Source organism: Drosophila miranda, chromosome 4, assembly GCF_003369915.1.
Source record: "Drosophila miranda strain MSH22 chromosome 4, D.miranda_PacBio2.1, whole genome shotgun sequence".
In the NCBI taxonomy this organism is placed as follows: Eukaryota; Metazoa; Arthropoda; class Insecta; order Diptera; family Drosophilidae; genus Drosophila; species Drosophila miranda.
In genome coordinates, this window is record NC_046677.1 from 26300870 (window position 1) to 26324334 (window position 23465).

The following is a 23465-nucleotide window of genomic DNA, read 5'->3' on the forward strand; positions in this document are numbered from 1 at the left end:
TGAGAGCTTTGTGTAAAATTTTTGGGAATTTTTTGAGCATTGGAAGTGGAAGTACTTTGGAAACACTTCCTATACATCACTTCTTTGCATTTTTCCAATGATATTTAGCTAAAATGCCAGCTAATGCCACTAAAGAACTAAGGCCATTTCATACAATATAAAATTTAGAAATATGTCAAAATTGAAAAACATTAAATATGGTAGAAACCTTAAATTTTGGATAGCTATATCTTCAGGAATATCCATTTTATCAACACGAATTCAAATTCCTATGAAAGATCGTGCAATTCTCTTCTTAGAGCACCTTTAGATATCTTTCAGCCAAACGGTATCTAAAACTCGACTAAAATAGATGGAACTTTATGAAGATATAATTAAATTTAAAATCTCCATTCTAGTACCGCTCTATGGTTAAAATTATCTTTAATTAACGGCAAATTGAATGTGGGTGCAGCTAATTGTTTTGTGGTTTGTCTAAGAAATTAAAATAAAACCCAACGCACAGCGTACATAATTTGACAAAGACAACGCAAGTCAAAGAAAGAGTCAAGAGTGAGACATGGCATAAAAAAGGTGTCCGAATAGGTGACTCTCGCCTTGTGTCCATAAAACATAATGTTTGGACTTGACTTTCACTCTTCTCCGACAGCATGCTGCAGCGGTGGGTATCTGTTGTATTTGTGTTGTTTTGGCCAACAGAGCGAGCATTGATCTCACTCTCTCTCTCTTAGCCCCCCGCCCTCCGGTTAGAGCATTTTGGCCGTGTCCAACAGGGGTCCGCATTGGCGCTGAACGCAAACCGCAAAGGGGGGTGGTGGGATGGGGGGTACCCACTCTATGTGGAATTTCACTTTTGTTTTCGGTACATCAAAAAAGTTTGATGTTTGATGACTTTGATTAACATAAATTTTGTTGTTTGTTATTTGATTTTGATTTGCCACTTAATTGGACAACAATGGACGACACGTCTGGCCATTTAGTCAGTTCATCAATCAGTCAGTCCGTTCGTCAATCATTCGTCATCATCATTGTCAGGCCAAATTGGTTTCCGTTTCGGGGGCTTCGTGTTTTAATCTCTTTTCAATTTTCCATCATGGGATTTTGCTGAAGCTCCTGCAATTAGCAACAAATTTGTAACCAGTTTGTGCAGCGCACCTGATGCTGATGCTGCATGCCACATCCATCAGGCAGACACTTTTCGGCTTCCGAACTTTTCGGGGGGGGCGGGAAAACTTCTCCTCCTTTTAACCATCTCTCGAGGCTAAAGTTCCATCTGCTAGGTTCGGGATATGTTAATTTTTGATACCCTTGAAGAGGGTAGACTGTTTCTTTAAGCGACTTTCCTTCTCCATCTTTATATCCACTTTACCTACAGCGAAAGTTCATCCGAATCGGATAACCATATCCTATAGTACCAATCGATTTGCAAGGGCATCAAAAACTTCGTTCCCCCGAAGCTCTCCGCTTTCCTTCTTCAACTCTTCTGCACTCCCATACATATTGCAACATTTGACGTTGGCTGGGGTTTTGGATTGTCTTGGTTTTCGGCTTGTTTCGTCTTGGCCTGGCTCAGAAACTCATTATAATGCCTGCACAAATGTGAACAGTCAGGCTCTCAGACCAGCCCCCCTTATCCTCCCCCACTCCGTGTCATTGTAATGGCAAAACTTTGCTGTTGTTGCTGGGGGTTTTTCGGGTTGTTTGTTGCATTCGGCGCGTTGACAACAAATGGCACTAAATTTTTGCCATTGCATAATAAACTCTCGACGCTGCCTCTGCCTCTGCCGCTGCCGCGCTGATGATGCTTTCATGCTGCAGATGGATGAAGAAGGGTCTGCCATGAGTGGGGGTATGGTGCTGGGCTGCTGGGGTGCTGCACTACAGTTCAACAGAGTTGCGAAACTATAGAGACAATAACTTTTCTTATGATGCCATTTTTCACGTGGAAAACTTGAGTCGTCTGCTGTGAGAAATTGCAGAGGATGTGGATGGAGAGGCAGAGGATATGGTTGGAGAGGGGTAGAGCCGGCACAGACGGGAAGAAGGAGGTAAAGTCACCAAAAGTCAGGGGGGAGGATGAGGATGGACGGATATTATGGGGTAAATCTCAGCAGGGTTTCCTTATTGATTCAGTTTTTGGAATGGTGGCGGCAACAGATTTAGCGATGGATAAATGAGATTACTCATTCAATTTCATGGCTATAAAATGTCCAAAAGTTAAAGCGTTTTACACTGGAAGAATCATAGTTCCCAAAGGTCGATTTCCGTAGCTTGTATATGCCATCAATCCATCGACTATATTCGATATATGTGTCCGCCTGCTTTTATATCTACCATATATTGTTTCATAATAATCATTGGGAATGTCTTATTCGTTATGATTCCTCTTTTCTAAACTCTTCTAAATCACACCTCCCCTATCAAACACTCTCCAACCTGTAACCCAAACATGTTCTTCTTCATTTATCTTTCGATTAAGTTAACCATCGACTTAAACTTGGCACAAACTTCTATAATAAACTTGGCTGACAAATATATTTAACTCAACTTGAACAAGTTTTCACTTGTGACCACAGAAACTACAATCCCCAGCCCCTCCTCTCCGGCTTTCCTACACACATCACTGCACTTGAATACAGCCCTGAACCGAACTGAAGTTTTCTCTCGGCAGGAGGACAGAGGAGGGCCAAAGGCAAAGACTGAGGACTGAGAACTGAAGTCTGAAGTCTGGTAACTGTATCACCAAGTTAACATTCTGCTGGGCTTGTAAATGGGCCGAAAGTGAACATCGTCGTATATTAACCGAACTAACGATATACGAGAGCTCGTACGCATCTACTATTACTTGCTGTGCCCCGGAGCGATGTAGTAGTTGATGCTCTGAGCCGGCCACTGTGGTTATGTAAGATTCATAGTTGGAAAAGGAGTGATTGTGTTTCTGGGTGTGTGTGTGTGTGGCAGTGGCAGAGTACAGTGGTGTACTCCAAGTTAACCTCTAATTGCCATTGCCCCAAGTGCACTGAGCAGCAATATGCTGTTCATTTTTTGTTTCCTCCCTCCCTTTCATATATCAGACCCTGCACCACCACACCAGAGCGGTCGGGGTTCCCTTTCCACAGGCTAATCAAATGTTACATGCAACGTTGAAGCAGTTTTTATTGTACTTTGCCGCAGGGCAACATCTCCCTACCGCAACCCATCCACCCATCCACCAATCCGACCGTCGCCCTCTGTCACATACTTCTACGAGTGCCCGAGTACCTTTCTATATATAGTAGGGGATATAGAAGTTGATGTTGTCATTTGGCCGCCTTTGTTGAGGGTAGCATGTGGGATGAGTGGGTGCGAGTGCGAGTGTTTGTGTAGGTGGGTTTATCCCATTGATCTGATGATGACTAGCCCAAAGCCAATCCTCGCAGGCTAGCGGGCGAGATTCTAACAATTGGCTTACACTTATCATACAAGGGTATGTTGAATACAGAAAGAGGTTTGAAGAAGTAGTATATAATAATGAAAACGCAAAGCGAGTGAGCCAGGGGTGGGCGCACGAGCGAATCGAGTCCCATGTCCCATCCCATCCCATGTCACATCCCCACAGAAACCCTTAGTTCAGCTCTATTCAAAAGAAAGAGTACCTCAACTTCATTATGACAGAATATATGGCTCCCCTTTGTGGTGGAGGGCTTGTGTGTCTCTCTTCCGTGTATAAACTTTAACTTTATTTACGTGCTTGATTAGAAGTAGGGACTAGCGGCACTAGCCCGTTGGGGTCTTTTCTGTTTTGTGTTATTTAGCGTCGCTATCAATCTGATGCCCCCACATGTGCCCAACCCCTACCCTACCCTAAGGCCGTGTTAATACCCTTTGGCGTCACTCGTACGGTTAGAGGTGTGTAGAGTCGGGGACTAGTTCCTTATCATTGTGCAAGCGAAAACTTAATTGAACGGCATTTGACATACTTTAAGGCAAGAGAGAACCATAACCATTGACGGAGTTCTAGGGGTTCCTTCGGATTAGATTGAAAATTGGCTTTGTTGTCTGGCAAATTAGTTTCACTTGTGACCCATGGCTGCATAAATTGCGCATCATTTGGCCCAGCAGACACTCCGTGTGACATGAAAACCCAGAAAAAACACGACCCTGGATTATGCTGCGATGCCAGGCAGGAGATGGCGCTGTCCCATCTGTCCCTGCTGTTCGCGCGAAAGCCAAATGTCACGCCAGAAACCCGCCACCCGCCACCCGCCACCAGCCACCAGCCAAACCCAGAGCAGTTGAAGCTGCTTTCCACTGATTGCGAAAATCATGCCGACAAGGAAAAGAGTTGCCAGAATGTGGCATGTGACAGGGCAGATCTCCAGCGCCCTCTGCACCCAATGTTGCAGCTGCAGCTGCTGCATGCAACCAACTGCAGTCGGGAATGGAGTCTCTAAAGCTTTGCCATTTGCAATCCACAACAGCAGCAGAAGAAGTAGGGACAACGACAACCAGCATCTCTCAACCAAAAGTGAAATTTTGTCAATGCATCTCTGGATGTCGGGCTTAAGGGTTTTCGCCAGATTCGGGATAGCTGCGAGTGCAGCGCTGTGCTGCGGGAAGGTGGTCTGGTTTGAAGTCAGGAATTGAGTTATGAGTGCAAGAGCCAGTGAAGTAAATTAGAGAAGGCAACAGCGACGGCAGCGGCATTGCGATGTGGCTACATGAAAGGGATCTGCAGCACAGAAGTAGAGGATGCGGTGGGTAATAGATACTACTACTGCAACCGGAATTAGGTAGTCAAAAGGTTTTCCGGTTCATAGAAGAGTCAAAATGTTGACTTAGAGCCCAACTTCATGACTTGGTGGATTTTTGTGAGGTTATGTTTGGGGGAGAAAATACTCAACTGTACTTCCCATGACACAGGGATGCACAACTGTACTTCCTGTAGTTTTTAGTACATGGAGGAAGAAAATATTGAGTAGAATCAGTACTTCCGATGAACAGTGATATGGGTATAAATACTGTACTGTACAAAGAGTGTAGGGATACATTAGTTTTATGTAGATGTTCTTCTATGCTCTTAAGCATAACTTTACTAATTTCAATTTCATTGTTCCAATGCAGCACAACTGTACCTAATCAGTTTGTGCTTCTGTTCTACTTATCCCTTTATGCCGCTTACAAATTCCAAACACGTCCAAATGTTAATTTGCATATGGATCATTCTTGTGGGGCATTGTTATAATTTAGCATGTCATTTGAATTATGTACGTTCAATCATAAATTATACAACTTTTGGATGCCAAATGTGCAGTGCCATGGCGTGTTCATTTGAAATAAATTTTGCGCATTTGCAGTTCGGAGTTTGCAGTTGATATAGGGCCCAACTAACCCTAATGGTAATTAATTAGGCATCTAATTTAATTATCAGAGCGAATTGTCTACAGGTCATGTCCCAAATTCCCAGGCACCCAAAAGATTTTCCCATAATTTTCGCTAATTTCTGGTTTCTGGTTAAATGCAATGGAAATGATTATGGTTTGAGCATCTCTTTGTTTTCCACATTTACTCGTCCAGAGGGCAATATTTAATCCGAAAAATTCCATAAATTAATAAACATAATTTACACCTGTGTGCAAGCGCGGGTGTAATGCGAGAAGGGGGAGGAAGGGAGTGTTAGGTATTACATTGAAACGAGAATGTCATGAATTTCAATTTGAAACAGAACCAGAAGCAGATGCGGCGACGGGAAACCAAGGGAAACGCGTAAATGGCAAACGTTGTTTCTTGCTTCTTTTTTCAGTTATACATCTGTACCTACATCTTAGATTTAAGATATATGTATGTATATATATCTTCCATGTGACAAACTTGGGCAATTTCCGCTCCACGGAAATGTGCACAATTTAATTTTGGCCCGAGGTGACTTGGGGTCTGCTCACTTTTTTTATTCATTTCACTCAAGAAACTCAAGCAACATCTTTTTGGCCTAGCCAAGCAGAAGTTTTTAGACAGAAACTTCCCCTCATATCTTCATCTACGGATCCCCCTAACTCCTCCCCATAGAGTTGATAATTTTCTGCTTGAGTGTGCCTCAGACATGCCGCAACTCCTGCTTCTGCTGCTGTTGCTTTTAATTAGAATTAGCAAGTAGTCGTTGCCACAAAAATGAAATGTACTCACATACATGGCTTGGGGAATAGATGACTCCCTCCAATGACTCCACTCGGCTGCGAAACATCTTCGGGCTCCCCCTTTAAGATAATTTTTTGCCGTGAAAACATAAATTCAAGTTGTTTTTATGGCTCACACGCACACACACACAGACATCCCCCATCCGCACACAATCACGTTTTTGCTGGGGGACGGGACGGGGCCATTTTCCCCAACATGTAACCAAAAATTTTCTTGGAAAATTAACAGCACTCGTGGCTTTGATTTATCGAGATAAGCCGATGTTGTTGTTTGGCCCATTGTTCGCTGCTCTCAGGATGGTGTTTGGGTCTGCGGGGTGGGAGAGTGTTTCAGGGGGTTCCAGATTCAGATTTTGTCAGCCCTCATACTCGTACATATATATGCAGATTGATTTTCGGGCTTTAATTAAGTTATCTAGTTTGGGATTTTGATAAATGGTTTCGTCGCTTCGTTACGTTGGGTAATTGAAAATGAAGGCTAAATGATTTTGGCCATTAAGAAGGTTACATTGTGGAACCGCCTAAAGGGGAAGTCAGAAAACGGAACCTGTTTATTTAGTTTACTTAAGGGGTAGGTTATTAGATAGAGGAAATTATATGACAGTTGATATTCCAATTAGAAGTGGAGATATGTATGTCGACTCATACTACAATTTGGGGGCCTTTTAAAATCCACCCTGAAAAGATTGTGCACCAAAAAAGAGTATTTGGTCTTAATGAACTAATGAACTTTCAAATACTATGCATCTCTAAAGTACATCTATAAGTCTTACTAAAAATCTGCAATCACTAATCATCAATTACTTAAACAACTACCCATTAGAATAAGTTCTCCTGACTTCTAAAAACCATTAAAACTGAACAGTTCCAAACCAGTTGCCCATTGAGAACTGGGTCAACTGGTTCGGTTCTCTTTCTCTCTGTGTACAAAACTTTGGGGCCTGTTCCATAACGGAAGATAATGGAATGATTCAAGTGCCGCCCACAGCTGGAGCTGTTGCTGCTTCTCCTTGGTCCGTGGATTTCTGTTAACTCTGAATGCAACGCACTATTTAAGCACCTCGGTAAAATGACAGACACATAAATTAATTAAGAGTCGGAAACAGATAAAAAATATAAATAAAGTAAGCAAAAGCAAAGGCAATGGTAAAGGCGAAGAAAAGACAGAAAAAAGGAGAGAGCGGAGCCACTGCCGACACAAACAAATTACACATGCGGCAAGCGGCCGCGACAGTTTGGCTGACAATAATTAAGGCAACAGCGAGGAGACACACCGACAACAGCAACAACAATAAGAACAACAGCCTTATAAACAACATGAACAACCAACAACAACCCAACAAACAGCTGCACGCACATCGTGCAACAGAAGCTGCAGCAGCAGCCGCCCCATCCTCAGTGCTCTCCCACATCCTCTGCGGCATCAGAGAAGAAGCTGCTGCCGAGTCACGGCTCCTCTCATATGCAGTTTTTGAAGGGCGGCAGAGGCAGTGGCAACGGCAGTCGGATGCACAGTGCAGGCACATGCAACTCCATGTGGCAATTATGTGGATGCAACGCACACAAATTGAAAAAGTAAACCAACTGCACCCGGGCACCCCCCAATAAACCAAACCCATGAAGATGCTACAGTGAAGCGTCTAGAAATGGAACTTCGGCGATCAAAATTTAATCATTTCCTAGGGCGCGACTTCAACAGGCCTTCTTCTGGGACTAGAACCCAAAACGACAAACCAAAGAAGACACGATTCTCTCCCTGCTAAAATCTGAATTTTCTTAAGCTTGAAATTCCAATTTGATAGACAATCTTCTGATAATGCTCGTCTAGATTCCTTTAGCAATGCTTCTACAACTGAAATTCTGTTGTTTCTTATAGAAGCTCCACTGTTTATGACAATTTTCAACTCCAATTTGCTCTCACAATTTGTCATTTCCCTTTACTTGGCAGTTACTCACTCACCCAACTCTTAATGATAATAATCTTCATACACACACGCACACGCATACACACACACTCTACTCTCTAGCAAAGTTTAATTGTTAAACAAATATTCAGAAAAAGAGAAGAGAACAGCCCCGCAGTGGGGCAGTATTAAAGGCCAGACCATCCATTTACTTAGTTTTATTACTTCTGACCCTCGGAGGTCGTGGTTTACTTATTCTCCAGTTGAGTTTTTATCTTTTTCTTCGAGTACAGTTGGGAAGAGTTCTTTTTAAGTGGATTGTAGTTATGTGCATATACTCGTAAGATAAGATGACCGCCAGTTAAAGTGTTTATTTGGACACGCTGCTGCATGTGGGTACTTTTTTTGGATGAGGAAAGTTCTCATCCAATTAGTGGGGATAATTGTTGGAGTCAGCAGAAATTATACTAAAATGTCTGAAACTATTAGTGGAGAATTTTTAACAAGTTTTTGTTATATGCAAAGGAATATGAAAAGGTTCCAGATATGTATTTGAATGGTAGTTTAGGTGTTGTTGTTTTATCATGAATAACTAAAAATTATGCCTTTGTTAAAAACTGAAACAAATGTAAAATATTTGGTGAACATTCCCTTATATAATAAATACAACCAAAAACATATTATATCATTCGAAAAAAGTCGAAAATATCTAACGAAAGCCCAAAAAATATTTGTATAATTTATTGCCATTTTATGTTATGCTAAAATTTCACCAAACAATTTCTCAAACAATACAGCTTTTTCTCATGCAAATATTTGGCATAGTTTTTCTTTTGTCGGAGATAAAACAGCTCAAATTTCTATCTTCTTGTCGGCTAATAAATATTTAAGCCTTTCGAGCCATTTAAGAGTATTTAAGGTGATTTGTTTTGAGCTGCCAAATACAATAAGTTGCACAGCTTTTTCTAAGCCAAAACCAAAGTAAACTTGGGCAAAAAGTCAGATGTCAATTGGCTAATTAAAAGCCGACTGCAGCGATAACCTTAAATGTCAGTTTCAAGTTGAGCTTTATATTTGTTTTGAACAGATTTATCTTTCACTTTTACTTCAGTTCAAGTTTGTTGTCGCTTCGAGTGCAATTTTATTTTATTTCAAGCTAAAGTTCAATAACACACAGCACAGCACAGCCTTAAATGTAACTTGATTAATCACATTTGTAATGTACTTTTTCTCATTTTTTCTCATTGCAGCGTAACCGCAAAAACAAATCTTGAAATTATGGTAAGTTAATAACCCTAATTTGAGTACAAATTTACATTTGGAGAACCGTTTCCCCCGTCTGTCCCTGAGGTGAAATATATCATAATTTATGCGGAGGGAAATGAAAATTTTATACCCAGCAAAACAAAGCGATGAAAGCAACTTTGTACTTACTTTTGTATCCAGGGTAAAGGTTGGAGTCTGAGGATATGTTGGGTTCGGGGAAACGCCTGTAACAGAGAAGAAAAGAACAATAGCTTATTGCTTAAAGAAAATATAAATCGATTTATATAGTTACTTTGGTATATTTAGGTAAATTTGCTATAATTTCTATTGATCCATTGTGGGATCAACAATTTTTAGAGTCCACCTCTTCATCGATCTACTAAAACTCACCAAGATCTTATGCGGTATATATCCATATTTATTCTATTCCAAATGCGCCCAAGTATAAGGTATCCTACAGTCCAAATGCTATCCTATATCTTGTATTATTTGTAACTTTTCGACTTGTAAAGAGGAGGTTCCGGGCTTGCCATTTTGACCGCTTAATGTGGAATGAGTAATGTTTAAATGTAACCAGGACAACGGCAGCGAAGATGGCGCTAAAGGGAATTCTGTCCGGGTCCGGGGTCCGGGTTCCGAAGCAGAGCACGAGTATTTCCCTCGACTCGGGTTGCTCTCATGCAATTTATATCCGACACTTGCCCTGGCAACACCACCAGCCACCGGCACTGGCAACAGCAACAGCACCACCACCCAAACTGGGTCACAGCATGTGAAGAGCTCCACTTGCTCTGGATGTTGTCTATTTTGAAGCGACGCTCACGTTGTTCTTGGCTCTTTAAATTGTTGTGTGTTTCCCTTCCCGACTTTACATCCTGTGAGCCACCAGTCGGTTTGATTGAATTTCAATTTGATTGCCTTGGTGTCCGACCAAAAGTCATAAAGTTTGTGCTGGATTTTGGAAAAGTTTCCAGGTCATTTATCTTGGGTCTTAGCCCGGGCTCAGGCTCCAATTAATATGATGGGTTTTTCGGGAGGGGGTGATGGGACCACCTAAGAAAAGTTTTCATTACTGTAAAATACTTTGCACACTCATTAGAGCCATTTGTTTGTGACATTGTCCATTTCGCGTTGGTTGTCTTCCCTCTGGCTTCCCTCTCTATCTGTCTGTGGATGATAAATGTGTCCATAATGCGGCCTAATTGTGGCATCATTAGAGGCGTCTCTTAGGCCTGATTGCCTGGCCCATGGCGAGCAAGTACTCGTACACACACTTGAAATGGATTGGCAGTCCCCAGACGAGACAGTCCATGACTTTTGGCTATGGAAATGGAAGTGCTGCACACTCTGAAATGGTATCCAGGCGGCTGTCATGTTGGATTGGCAACAGAGCAAATCAAATTTAATGATGAGCTCAAATTGGAGCACATGTCTTTTCCGCCCGAGATGAGGTTCAGGCTATCTCCATATCCAATCCAATCCAATGCCGTGTCTGTCACCGAGAGTTGGCGTAAACAACAACAACAACAGACACATTCGAGTGACGAATTTAATGCGTTCACTTTGGCGTGGCCTCGTACGGTCGCCTGCTCCTTGTGCGCCCCAGGACCTTTGCCATTTTGCAAAGTTAACGAAGCGAATGGCAAACAAGAACCGACAGCACCCCGAGCTGTGACCGTAATATACTGTATTTTATTTATAGCATAATTTTAGGTGCCTTGCACAGACAACAAAGTGTTGAAAAAGGTGTGACGCGGGCCACACACAAATTAAAGAACTTAACAGCTGAAAGAGTTTCCTTTCCTCCTAATTTCTACTTTTAGCTTAGTTATAAAATTTCGGCTTTATCTCGCGTCTTTTCAACCTGACTTTCAGACCATCTTTTGTTCGTATAAACGGAGCCGGTTGATGCGAAATTTCGATGGTCTCTGCGAGGGTTGCATCCAATTCCAGATGAAAGTTTTGCAGGAGTTTGATCAGAGCAACTTTGATGACCATTTTGGCAAAGTTTTGGCCTGGGAATAAAAACGGGAATACATATTCTCAGCTGGATCTTTTGGGGGCAAAGTTTTGGTGCTAACAACCTACCCACACACTGAGCTCCGCCAATGCCGAAACCTATGAAGGCATTGCTCTTGCAGTCGCCTGACTTTTCCGAATGTAGAAACCTCAAAGGTTTGTACTTCATGGGTTCACTGAAGTACTTCTCGTCCCTGTGGATGGCCAGCAGCGGAACCATCAGGGTTTTCCCCTCATCAATGGTGAACTTAGTGTTGGGCAGCGTGTAACTTTTACGGCAAATGCGTTCAATGATGGGCAACGGTGGGTATTTGCGGACGGTTTCTGTGGAGGGCAAAGACTGTATTCCTACTCCAATCTGGGTCTCCTTGCACCTACCTTTAAGACACATATCCAGGTACTTCAGACCGTCGAGTTCTTCAAACTTTAGTGAACCATTCTCATTGCTTAGTTCCTTGATTTCAGTTTGAAGTTTCTCCACAATAAGGGGTTCTTGCAGGATCTCAAAGAGTGTAAGGGTTATATTGGAGGATATCGAGTCCAGGGATACCTTGAGCAGATCCTCAGCCACCTTAGCCACTCGTTTGATGGACAAAAGCTTGTCCTGTTCTGTTGATTGGGGGACAGTAGTATTAAAGATAATGAATATGTGTCAAATGAACCTCTCACGCACCATTATCTATGTCTATCTGCCACTTGTCCCCACTGATGTCGTTGCCGTTGCGGAATCGAGTGAGTAACTGAAGTATATCCTTGCGTATAAGACCGTGTTCCTCGCGGTGCTCAACGCCCTGTTTGATGAGATCCCTGAGGCGGTAGGTGAAGGAGGATTTCTGGGGCAAGCGACTCAGGGTACTTGAGGAGTTTACAAATGCGGATTAGTTAAAGATAGGTAAAGATCGATCTTTACTTACAATGATTGAAGGCTGGTATGTCCAGCACTCACATAGCTGCTGAGAATGTGATCCTTCTGCTCAAAGTTGTTGACATCCAGACCATAAATGAGATTTCCAATGACGTTGATGGCATAACTGACAGAGAATCCTGTTAGAAACTCTTTGTTTGATTCTTCAATTTTCGCTTACACTCTTAACATCTGCTGCAAATCCAGTTCTAGAGCACCACCCTGGGCCTGTTCGATGTCCAACAGATATGATATCAAATGATCTCCCACACGCTGGACATGGGTAAACATCTCCGACAATCGTTTGGTAGCAAATATGGGGGACAGCTTCTCCAACAGATTGAATCTCCTGTAGCCCTTGACATAGTCCCATTTCAGATCGTTGAAATGTCCGTTCGACTGCTGGAGTATCGTTTGGGCCAATTCCACATTGCGCACGATGAGGACTGGCCTGAAGAAGCAGTAGATACCCAACAGACGCTCACGACCCATCTGGTAGGCCTCACAGATGGCCTCCACATGTCGGAATTCCCGGCGATAGGCCTGATGCAGGAAAGACCAGGAGATGCCGGCCCTTTCCGAGGGAAAGCCCTTGCGTCGCCAGTGGCTGTAGATGTGTCGCACAGCCAGAAAGAGCACCGAGTAGAGCAGAATGGGCAGCAGCAGCCACATGTCGAAGATGATGATGTTGAAGGTGATGTTGAAACGCTGGCAGGCCTTGATAGACTGAGGCCGTCTGCCCCGGGAGGGATCACAGAAAGATTCCAAGAGTCTCGTCTCACAGATAATTACAATGAGTTGGCAGGGCTGGCTGTCTGGGACCTGCCTGCCTGCTTCCAATGCCGTGGTAGTGGTGATGCCGAAGATGATGAAGATGAACGAAATCGAAAGTCGCGATCGGTCCGCACCGGCACTCGTCTGGCAACTGACAAGACAACTGCAAGTCAATCTTGTCTGACCAAAAATAATATTAAATAAAACAGAAAACAATTTTCGAAATGCCGGGCATGCTATCACATTCAGTTATCTCTCTCTCGGCCACTGTCTCCCGTCCCTTTTCCTCGTGGTTCTTTCCTGATAATGGGACGCAGTCGTCTGGCTGCTGCTGATGCCTGCCCTTCGTTGGACGTCCTGATAATAATTTATACAGCAGCGGCTGTACCATGTCATTATCAAAGTCTGGGCAAGTTTTTTGTGTCCGAAACTCATACTCTTATACTCATTGTTGGCAGGGGTATATAAGATCACTGAAGAATCATTGAAGACTCTTTGATTGGAGGTGGAATGAAGATCTCCCGAGGGTAAAAGACTATGCAATACCAAAATGTGGCAAGAGGCACCAGCGCGATGTTTTAATTCTCTTTTCCTTGCAAAAACGCAAGTTGGTCTCCCAAGTAGTAAATGAATAGAAGATCAATTCTCGTACTACTTACCTAAGTCTTATCTAAGGGATTAAGATAGATAGATATATCGATAAGAGTCATAAGATTAGAGGAATCATTTAGTCGGTCCCTTTTACTATCTCTCTTTCTCTTGCTGTCCAGATGTATGGATGCGTCTCTGGGATCTGATTTATAGTTAGTTTCAGATAAGATTAGCGTCTAGCAACTTAGTTCGAGTACTATTGTACCTCTATAAAAAGAGCATCATCACAGAGTCCACTGGAAGCGTGACTCTGATAAGGAACGTTATCAAAGGCATTCTTCTAGCAGAGGGCATCAATGTATGCCAATCTCCGGGTGAGAAGAACCTAAGGTGAACGCTTGGAAACAGAAACAGAAATACGGGGAGAGATGTGGGATAGTTGAGAGATTAGTTGGGTGTGGATTTATTAGGTTACTTAGAGGAACTAATGATCATGGATTAGTTTTAGATTACTTAGGTGATTTGAAGGAATTACTCATAGGGCAAAGGCAAATCCCACAAGATTTGGTAGTAGGATGGGCGCAGAGGTATAAGGTGGGTGCCACACATTCTCAGGTATCCTATTGTATTGCACCTTTTGCTCTCAACACATTCAGTAATCTGCAAGCTATATTTCCCATCAATCGTTGCCTTGCTAGTGATTTTGCAATCTAAGACTTCAGTTTCCGATAAACAGATCAACAAGCTTTCATAACAATCTCTTTCGCAATCATTATTTCCATTACGCACATCGTCGGTCGACAGTCAGTCTCGTTTTGCCATCAAACAATAATCGTTTTAGCCTCACAGACAGACTGCCAGACTGACAGACAGCCTCGAAAGTGTCAATTTCAGTGCCTAACCAAGTGTACACGAAGGCAATTCCTGCTCCGAAAAGGGGAAGTTGTTAATCACGCCCATTGCATGCCACAGCGTTGCAAAAATGCAAATTGTATAAAAAGGTAGCGACAACAGCAACAGCAACAGCAAAAAAAAAAACGGCTAAAAATGCATGAAAATTGTTGCCGCCGTCGTACCGGAGGCAATTTTCCACAGGAGTGGAGAAAGGAGAAGGAGAGGTATCCACTTGTTGCTGCTGCTGCTGCTGCTGCTACACATAATTGCTGTTGCCCCTGGGAATTTGATTTAAATGAGCCCCTACCCCTTCCACATATATATTTACGAGTATATGGAGCAGGTTTCACGGAGTTATGCCAGACAATTTCTCACAAGTCTGTGTTAGGAGTTCATTGGGCTGGGAATCTGGCGAATCTGGGAATCGACCGATGGGAACATTGACTGCCTGCAATTGTCCTTTCAATTGACTGCTTGCCAAAAGCAATTCCAATATTACTTTATTGAGCTGGCAGGCCCGACCCGACGACTCTCTGGACTTCTACATGCCAACTCATGGCCTCAGCAACAGCTTGTTGCCATGGCTCATCAGGAACAGTGGCAAGTCATGCCAGAAATTGAATGAAGTTGGCAAATACTCGGCTCTACATATTTCACATCTCTCTTCTGTGGTTACGATATGACTCGACAGATCCTGGTAGGAGCCTCAGACCAAAATGGCTGTACAATTATTGCAATTTGCCAAAGAACTTTCAAGATGATCGATGGCTTTCCGTCACGATAAAGCTGGTATGCAAAAGCAATATTTAAACGAAAGAGTTCCTCGTGAAAGCACTCCTTCAAGTGCTCTTAATGGACAGTAAAAGACTACTCGTAAGTGCATAAAAGCTTCCTGATGTTTTGAGTTTTTTCGAGGTTTGTTTGGGTTCCAACCGACTTAACAATTTTTGGAAGATTTTCAAGGATATACCGTTCAAAGTTCAAAGACATCTACTAATTAATAAGCTGATTATTTCAACTAAAAGTAAATATATGAAAGTCTTATGTCAGTCTCCACATCCATATATATGCATTTATTCAATTATAACTTTTAATGCCTGCCTGCCTTTACAACGACATTCACTATTCTTTGTGCACTCGTATTTATGGCTATTTAGTCACCCAAATGAACAAATGTTCAATTTCAATGATTCATACTGTCGATGAGGCCAGTCATAAGGCATTTGTTTAGCATTATTTCAGTCACAGACACGTGTCGTATTCACTTTTCACGTTCTGTTTGAGTTCTCCCACATCTGTACACAGTGTATTCCCAAAAAGGTAATTATTCCACGACAAAGAATATTTCCTATAGCTGTTTTTTGCTGGTCTTTTTCCCAGGAATTATTACGTAAATATTAAATTTGTTTTGCTATTTCAATTTGCCCATAAATCAGAATGTTCGGCGGACCCCAGAGCACAATGAAATTTGAGTGAGAGAACGAACGCACGGGGCTCCCGAGATGCGACGAAAACGAAACTTGTTCGTCAGCCACTTGACATGCCGTAGTCGGATATAGCTTCTCCCCCACATCTCCAGTCCCGACTCGCCCATGCCCCTTCTCCCTTTAGGATAGTTGACAATGCAAAGCTTTGTTTGAAATATGGTGCCTGTGCCCTGGTACGAGAACCCGGCATAGAAGAACAAGGGTATATTGTATTCATAAAAATGTATGTGACAGGTAATTATTTACAAAAATAACACCTTATATATATATATTCTTGATAATTAAGGCCATTAGTCAGACTATTGATGTCTTTATCTTATCTACCAATCCGCCAAAAGTTATCGCGATTGATCTAATGTAAAGGAACTTCAGAGTTAGAAGACTGCTTTTAAGTGTGCATTAAATATGGCATTCGAATAGTTAGATCTATTCATTAGACACTTCTTGTGTAGCAGGTAACTTGTAGTCGAAATGTCGCCCAAGGCATGTTTTTTTCCACCACAGAATGTATGTGCTGTGAAGTTCATGAACAAATGGCAAAAAGCAAACAGGGAAAAAATATATATGTACATATATATATATATTTGCATGCAAATTACTCATTGAGGAGATGAGTGCAGCCAGAGAAGAGCGGAGCCCGGGGGGGTAAACAGCGTTGAGGTTGAGATGTTCCAAGTTTGAGTGAGAAATTTGCATGTTTATGCGAAAAAATATTTGGTTGCTTGTTATGAAAATTTTCGCATTTGTCGTATGAGCGAAAAAAATAAAACGACATTCCTCTTGGCTGGTGGCAAATGCGCGATTTGTGGCAGAACCCACTTACACACACATACATACATATACGTGTATTTATATCCTCCTTTCCTTTTCATGTCTGCATTTGATATGAAAGTTTCTGGCTGGATCTTGTAGGAGGAACTGCTGTCAGCACTTGATGCAATGCAAATTTCCTCCCTACGAAAATTGGGTTTTAATAACAAATTCAATTTAACTTTGAATATTTTTTTTTGGATACACATACTCGCACGTGAGCGGCTACAACAATAATTGGTTTTGGTTTTTCTTTTCGGGCGGAGAGAAGGTCAGGCCCTGGCCAGGCGAGACGAGAGGCTTTTGTGCATTTTAATTGAATTTTCCCCAGGCCACCGTTTATTTTTCCAGTGACTGAAAAAATTAAATCACAGCACGTTTGCGTAGCCCCCTTCCCGATGCACTTGAGTGAGTTTACATAAAGCGCTGAGATCTATGGAAAAACCAGTTCCAAATGAATCAGAAATTAACATAAAGGTTGAGAGTCAGGTTAAACTGTAGGAGTATCCGTGCCATTGTTAGGAGGCACCGGCACAGGCACGCCCACAGCGCCCCTCCAGCTAACGGTTTCCAATTGTTGCAAGTCGGCAACAAATTGTTTGATTTCTGTTTGTGACAGCTGGCTCTCTTTTTTATGTCAACATTTTCACTGACCTGCCCCATGAGGGAAAGCCGTGGAGGGTTTCGATTCTATTCCGTAGATGGCAAAAATGTCTGACAATTGAAGTGAATCATAAGTGATTGATGGATAAAAATATCTATGATTGATTTGTTTCTAATACCAAGAGTATTTAAAATTCGCTTTGCTCTTTCTGTATTTTATTTCATTTCATTTCTTGTTGGTTGTCATTTTCAAACATTTGTCAAACGGCACACAAATAAAGTGAAATATGAAATTTTGTGACAGCTCCACAGACCCCCCATGGGACGGGCTCGATGCCCAGGCTGGACCAGAAAATGATTTTTATTCTTATTGTTCTTTAGTAAAGTTCAGGCTGAAATTTAAACGTTTTAGGTTTGATTTTTGGTTATAAATTTTTAAGTTTTTACAAGCTTTTTTTGGAATTTAATGTGATATTGAAAAGGAATTCAAACTTAATGTGTGCTATGAGAAGATTATCCAATGAGCGTTTCCACTGTCTCAATTGATGTGGGAACTAAATTTGTTTAAATAATATTTAATCCATGATTTTTTAGAGTAAAACTTGGGCCTTTCTGTGAGAAAACTCCCATACATTACGTGACTTGTGCCTCCTACAATATTTACCCAAGAGATTCCTTCGATAAACCTTCACCTTCAATATAAGTAATCCCCCCGTGAGCACAGACAAATATCTGATTTATTTGTTAGCTTACATCTTCCCCATTTCGTGTAGACAACCTCCCAGCAATTTAGCCCCAAAACGGCACGAAACCCCCAATTAATTGGCAAATTTTTATGGGTAAATATAATTGCCATAAATAACAGCAAGCCTTTGCTTTTTTTGTGCCCCTCTGTGTTGTTGATTTTGGTCGATTATTAGCTCAAAATACACACGAGGCCATAAATAACAATGAGGTCTGTGTGGTCTGGAAAATATTATGCATACGTTGCGTGGTACGATGGAAATTTGACATTGAACTTGCGGCTCGCTATCCGATTCGATAGCCCTGAAGGCCAACTGGGACGACATGCTACTATGGGGGTGGCATTAAATATTCATTTGGCAGGCGGCTGCCATGACAATAAAAATATCCCCAACAGAGAGAGTTAGATGTAGTACAACAAGGAACGATATAATTACATAGTAATGCGACTAGAAAATATCCTTTGATAGGAAAGAGAAATACTAGAGGAGCATTACCTGTGAAGAGAGAGAGAGAGAGAGAGACAGCTTTAATGCTAAGCCACACTGTGACAGAGAGCGCAGGTGAGGCGGCTATATGTATGTTCATTTTGACTGATCCGATCGTCGTGATTATCCCTGCAATATCATTCCGCTGAAGATCTTAATGTCTTTAAAACTTCTACTATCGATTCGATTCGATTCTTCTGCCAGTTGCCGGACGAAGGCAATATACCCTCCAAAACCACAAGTAAGGGGTACAGAAACCAAAGCAAAAGATAGCTGGCAAAATGAAGGACAACATTTTTAATTTTTTGACCAAAACGTTCGATATAGACAGAGGTCCGTTTCCCACTGCCTCTGCCCTTGGCCCCTAGGGAGAGGAATACTAGAGGAGCATTAGCTGTGAAGGGAGAGAGAGAGAGACAGCTTTAATGCTAAGCCACACTGTGACAGAGAGCACAGGCGAGGCGGCTATATATTCATTCTGACTGTGATAATGATCCGATCGTCGTGATTATCCTTACAATATCATTCCGCTGAAGATCTTCATGTCTTTAAAACTTCTACCATCGATTCGATTCAGAAATACATACATTTCAGGAAACAAAACTTTTCCTTCTGTCAGTTGCCGGACGAAGGCAATATACCCTCCAAAGCCACAAGTAAGGGGTACAGAAACCAAAGCAAAAGATAGCTGGCAAAATGAAGGACAACATTTTTAATTGTTTGACCAGAACGTTCGATATAGACAGAGGTCCGTTTCCCACTGCCTCTGCCCTTGGCCCCTAGGGAGAGCCAGAGTGGGTGGCTGTTGGGGAGGCGCTCGTAATGAAGCCACATAAATCTCGGCACTAAATATATTTCGCCAAAGATTGGGGAGCTGGGGACTAGGAGCCAAAGTGAGGCAATTAATCTTACCCTCAAGATATATATACAGACATATATATAAACTTTTTTTTTTGTTGTGGGCTGGCGGACCTAGGGGAACACGTAAAAAAGTACTCAAGGGAACGGTGCCGGGGGACGTCTAGGTTCCGGTGAAAGTAATAGCACAATAAATGTGCATCAAGCAGAGCCAGAAATCGCCGCAGTTAAGGTTGTCCCTGTCCCACCGCGTCCCCCCTGTGCGTGTAAATTATAGATAACCGTGTTAATGTTGCAGCATCCCATGTAGACCCTCTCCATCCCCATAACTTCTGTGGCCTGGCCCAAACAAACAAAGTTTGTTCCTTGTTCCCTGCGAAAGTTTTTCTTGGCTCTGGCCAGAAGTTGGTTTGGGCCTAAAAGTGTGCCAAAAGAAGCGCTACGGATGCGAGATACATTTCCAGAGCAGCTTCCTGCGTGTCCTGGACAAATTTCCTGCCCCAAACACGGGCTCTTCCTTGTTGAAATGCCGAGCACTTTTCCCCCAACATATTTGTTGATTATTATTTATTGTAGGCCACGTCTTTGGGGGGGGCGAATTTAAAGACACGTTCAAGTGTTTAGCACTTTCCATTTTAACGCTAAACTTTACAAGTTTCTCCTCTTCAGAGGGGCGCAATAAAGAGGGGCAGGGCTCGTGGAAAAATTAGCAATTTAAATAATTTAATTACGCCGTGACCTGCAATTTTGCGGCGTTAATTAAAACGTGCCTCTATGTCCACGTGCCATCCACTGGCTTTGGCTCTCGGCTCTTCCAAACTTTTTGGTCTAGCGGAATTATAACGCTCCTGATTCATTAGTTATGCCCTTTGGAGCCGAGTCTCTGTTTGCCTGTAAATTGGATGTACATAAGTACACGTAGTTTGGGCTAAAGTTTTTCTTTTTTCGCCAGTTTTTTAGGTAGAAGTATTTGCATAGGACGTGAGTTCTTTGATATGGAGATTCCCTTGTAGGGGGAGGAGGAATGGAATGTCTGGTGGAGGGCATCCAAATTGGTTTTGGTTATGTGAGACTGTTTCTGTTTATATTTGGTTACAATTTAAATGGATTTTGCAAGGTGAAAAACTGGCTAAAAAGAAATATGGGTTAGCAGGAAAACTGTTGTTGGAAAAAATTGGGCGAAAATCGTTAAACGTTTTTATGCAAAAAACATATAAAAGTGTGAAAAGAAATATAGTTTTAATTTGATTCTACTGATATGTAAACGGATTTAACCTCTGCAGGCCATCATTTATGTTTAAATATTTTGTAGGGCTTAAACTTTAATCTTTAATCTAAGCTTTAAACATTTTCGGTTTTAGTTTCACAGCTTTTATCTCCCTCCCGAACACAATTTCTCAATTAAAATTCCCAAAATTATAGAACACTCACTTTGCACCAGACAAATCTTTAATCGACACTCTAAGAATCATTCCACAGCTTTATGAAATATTCTCACATTTAACTCTTCTCTGAAGAAATTTTATTCCAAATTGATTGATTGGATGAGCAATTACTCATAATGTCAAATGGTTATTTAATCATGTTTTGGAATTGGTTAAGTAAATGAATTTTGGCAAATTGTTCAACGGAGTTCATTGAGTTGAGTAAAATATGAGCATTTTGTGGATTCGCTAGAGTTTCTGGGGCGGAAATTGATTGTGTTTAATTTCCAGCAGAGCAACGGCAGTGGAAATATATATTTGTATTATTTTATTGCTGTTTTCACTTGGCAGCAAAATTTGTGGCAAATTGCAACAAAGTAAATAACAAATTAGACAGAGAAAAAATACGAGTGGAAGCGTTGTTGGGGAATGGCATTTGAGCGACGAGGTACCTGGTAAAAAACACTTCTAAAATTATGGAAAAATGTTTTTGAAATATATTTTTAAAAGTCCGCTCTTGTCATTGTCAATAATCATTCTCTGGACTGAAATATAGCTCATGGGAATGCGGTTTCCAACAATACAACATACCCCTTCTACCCGAAAAATTACAGGGCATGATAAAACCAAAGCGCGTGTTGGAAATTTGTTTTTATTTTTGGTTGCCAACTTTTCGTACTGTGGATGCCCAAAAGAGGTGCCACAAAGTAGAAAAAAAAAACCGTAACAATAGTGAAAGAGAATTGCATTAGTGGGGCATGCAATGCAACTCAGTTTCCACTTTAACCGAAACGAAACGAAACGAAACCGCTGCTAAAAAGCTCTTGCCACAAAAATCTAATTTGGCACTTTGTCTGCTCTTTCCCCCCTTTTTTTAAGATGCCGCAATGTCGTGCCCAAGAGACACGTCGCCGTTTGGGCTCTGTGAGCGACTCGGCCCCTCCATCAGAGTCCAGCGATGGCACTGGCTTCTCATCGGCCTCGTCGGAGCAGAGGGAGGAGCTGATACTCCACGCGGACTGGTCGGGTGCCCATTCACACTCTTCGGCCCAGAGGAGCAGTGCCCACGGCACCACATCGCTCTATAATGCTTCGGACATCGACGCAGACACCATCAGCACGGACACCACAAGCAACACGGTCCTCTCCGACTACGAGCGCGGTCAGGTGGAGAGCTTCTTCGGTGGCCTTGGCACCGATATCTTTGTGAGCGGAGCCCTGGCCAATCTCTACGAGGGCACTGGCAACGACGGCGACTGGCGTCTGGTCTTCACGGGCATACCCGTCATTCTCCACGACAAGGGCAACTCCCGGGCCAGATCCATACCCAGGGTGACTCTGGTGCTGGCCGAGAGGGGCTCCTGTTTCGCCCTCTGGTCGGATCGCATTGACAACTTGTCCAACTATCGGCTTGCGGGTCCGTCCTTCCACACCATGTGCCTGTCGAGCAATCACCAGCAGATGATCGGCTTCAGCTTCGACTCCACAGATGCCGCCCGCGAGCTCTGGCAGCACGTGGAGCGTCTGGTCAGCGATCCGGAGAACATAGCCCTGACCGTGCCCGGCACTCGCAAGCAGAAGAAGCAGAAGCGCGTGAAGCCGGCCCCGTTGCCGCCCAAGTCACAGATATCGCATCCGTGCCAGTTCCATCATGTGACCAGCGTGGTGAAGGAGGACAGCGAGCGGTACTACAGCATGCAGGCCTTCGGACCGCACAATCCCCAACAGCATCGTTGAGTAGGGTCGGGCGCGTGGATCTGGAACACAAGCGCCCTTTGGTGGCAGAACTAAGCCCAGGCCCAGGCCAACCCGACTCCAACTCCAGCGATCACCCCTTAGTTGATAGAGTTTAGATCTATGATATATACCTACGTATGTATATCTTTGTTATAGCCGCGTTTCGGGCCTAAGTTATGCCAATGTGTGCTCTGAGGAGGATTCTCGGATGGCACATTCATCTGTGATACGATTTAGGCGTCTACAAACCTAGAAATATTAATTAGCATTTGGAAAAGGAAACTGAAAATTTACAAAAAAATAATAATTCAATTCAAAGTAAAAAATCGAAAGAGAACTTTTCAAAGTTATATAACCCAATATATTCGATAAACGATTCAAGATTAGCGATAAAACGATTGTCAATAAGCGTGCGGAGTTTTGTAAACATTTTCTAATATTACAAATACACACCATAACCATAATTATATATATAGTATATAGTTCCCGATATCGTAATCTGCATGTCCATTTTGCAATTGCTGCGAAAATGTTTTTGATACCATAAGCTTGTTTTTTTAATCGGACTATGACTACACACGCAAAAAAATAAATGTTTTTTAAAATCTATGTATTATATTATATTATATATATATATATATGCTATATTAAAACTATCCATATATTATATGTAGCTCTAAGCATTGCATGCATCATACATAGCTACGAAAATGTATGTATCTTGAACTTCATATTTTGCATAAGCAAAAACCATTGCGACAAATCAAATAAAGCTGAGAGAAAAACCAA

General features: G+C 42.3%; 2 protein-coding genes across 2 annotated transcripts in view; one reads left to right on the top strand and one right to left on the bottom strand.

Moving 5' to 3' along the window:
• LOC108162697 overlaps window positions 1-23465 on the top strand; it is a 46467-nt gene extending 23002 nt beyond the window's left edge. The window contains exons 3-4 of the mRNA XM_033394217.1: window positions 9328-9358; window positions 21819-23465. Coding sequence (XP_033250108.1) covers window positions 9328-9358; window positions 21819-22676 — 889 coding nt within the window. The 3' untranslated portion in view covers window positions 22677-23465. The remainder of the gene's footprint in view (window positions 1-9327; window positions 9359-21818) is intronic.
• LOC108162695 (probable cytochrome P450 310a1) lies at window positions 10879-13205 on the bottom strand. The gene is made up of 6 exons (XM_017297545.2): window positions 12448-13205; window positions 12277-12393; window positions 12036-12217; window positions 11741-11971; window positions 11432-11686; window positions 10879-11358 (listed from the first exon to the last, which is right to left on the bottom strand). Exons 1-6 carry the CDS (start codon window positions 12936-12938, stop codon window positions 11168-11170), a joined length of 1467 nt encoding a protein of 488 aa, XP_017153034.1. The 5' UTR covers window positions 12939-13205; the 3' UTR covers window positions 10879-11167.

Excerpts from the sequence above, each read along its gene's own strand:
- LOC108162695 (XM_017297545.2), bottom strand. The coding sequence starts at position 12,938 with ATGTGGCTGCTGCTGCCCATTCTGCTCTACTCGGTGCTCTTTCTGGCT. Across the intron at positions 11,972-12,035 it reads GCAGATAGACATAGATAATG|AACAGGACAAGCTTTTGTCC; the intron begins GTGCGTGAGAGG and ends CCCAATCAACAG. Across the intron at positions 11,359-11,431 it reads TGGCGGAGCTCAGTGTGTGG|GCCAAAACTTTGCCAAAATG; the intron begins GTAGGTTGTTAG and ends TTTTATTCCCAG.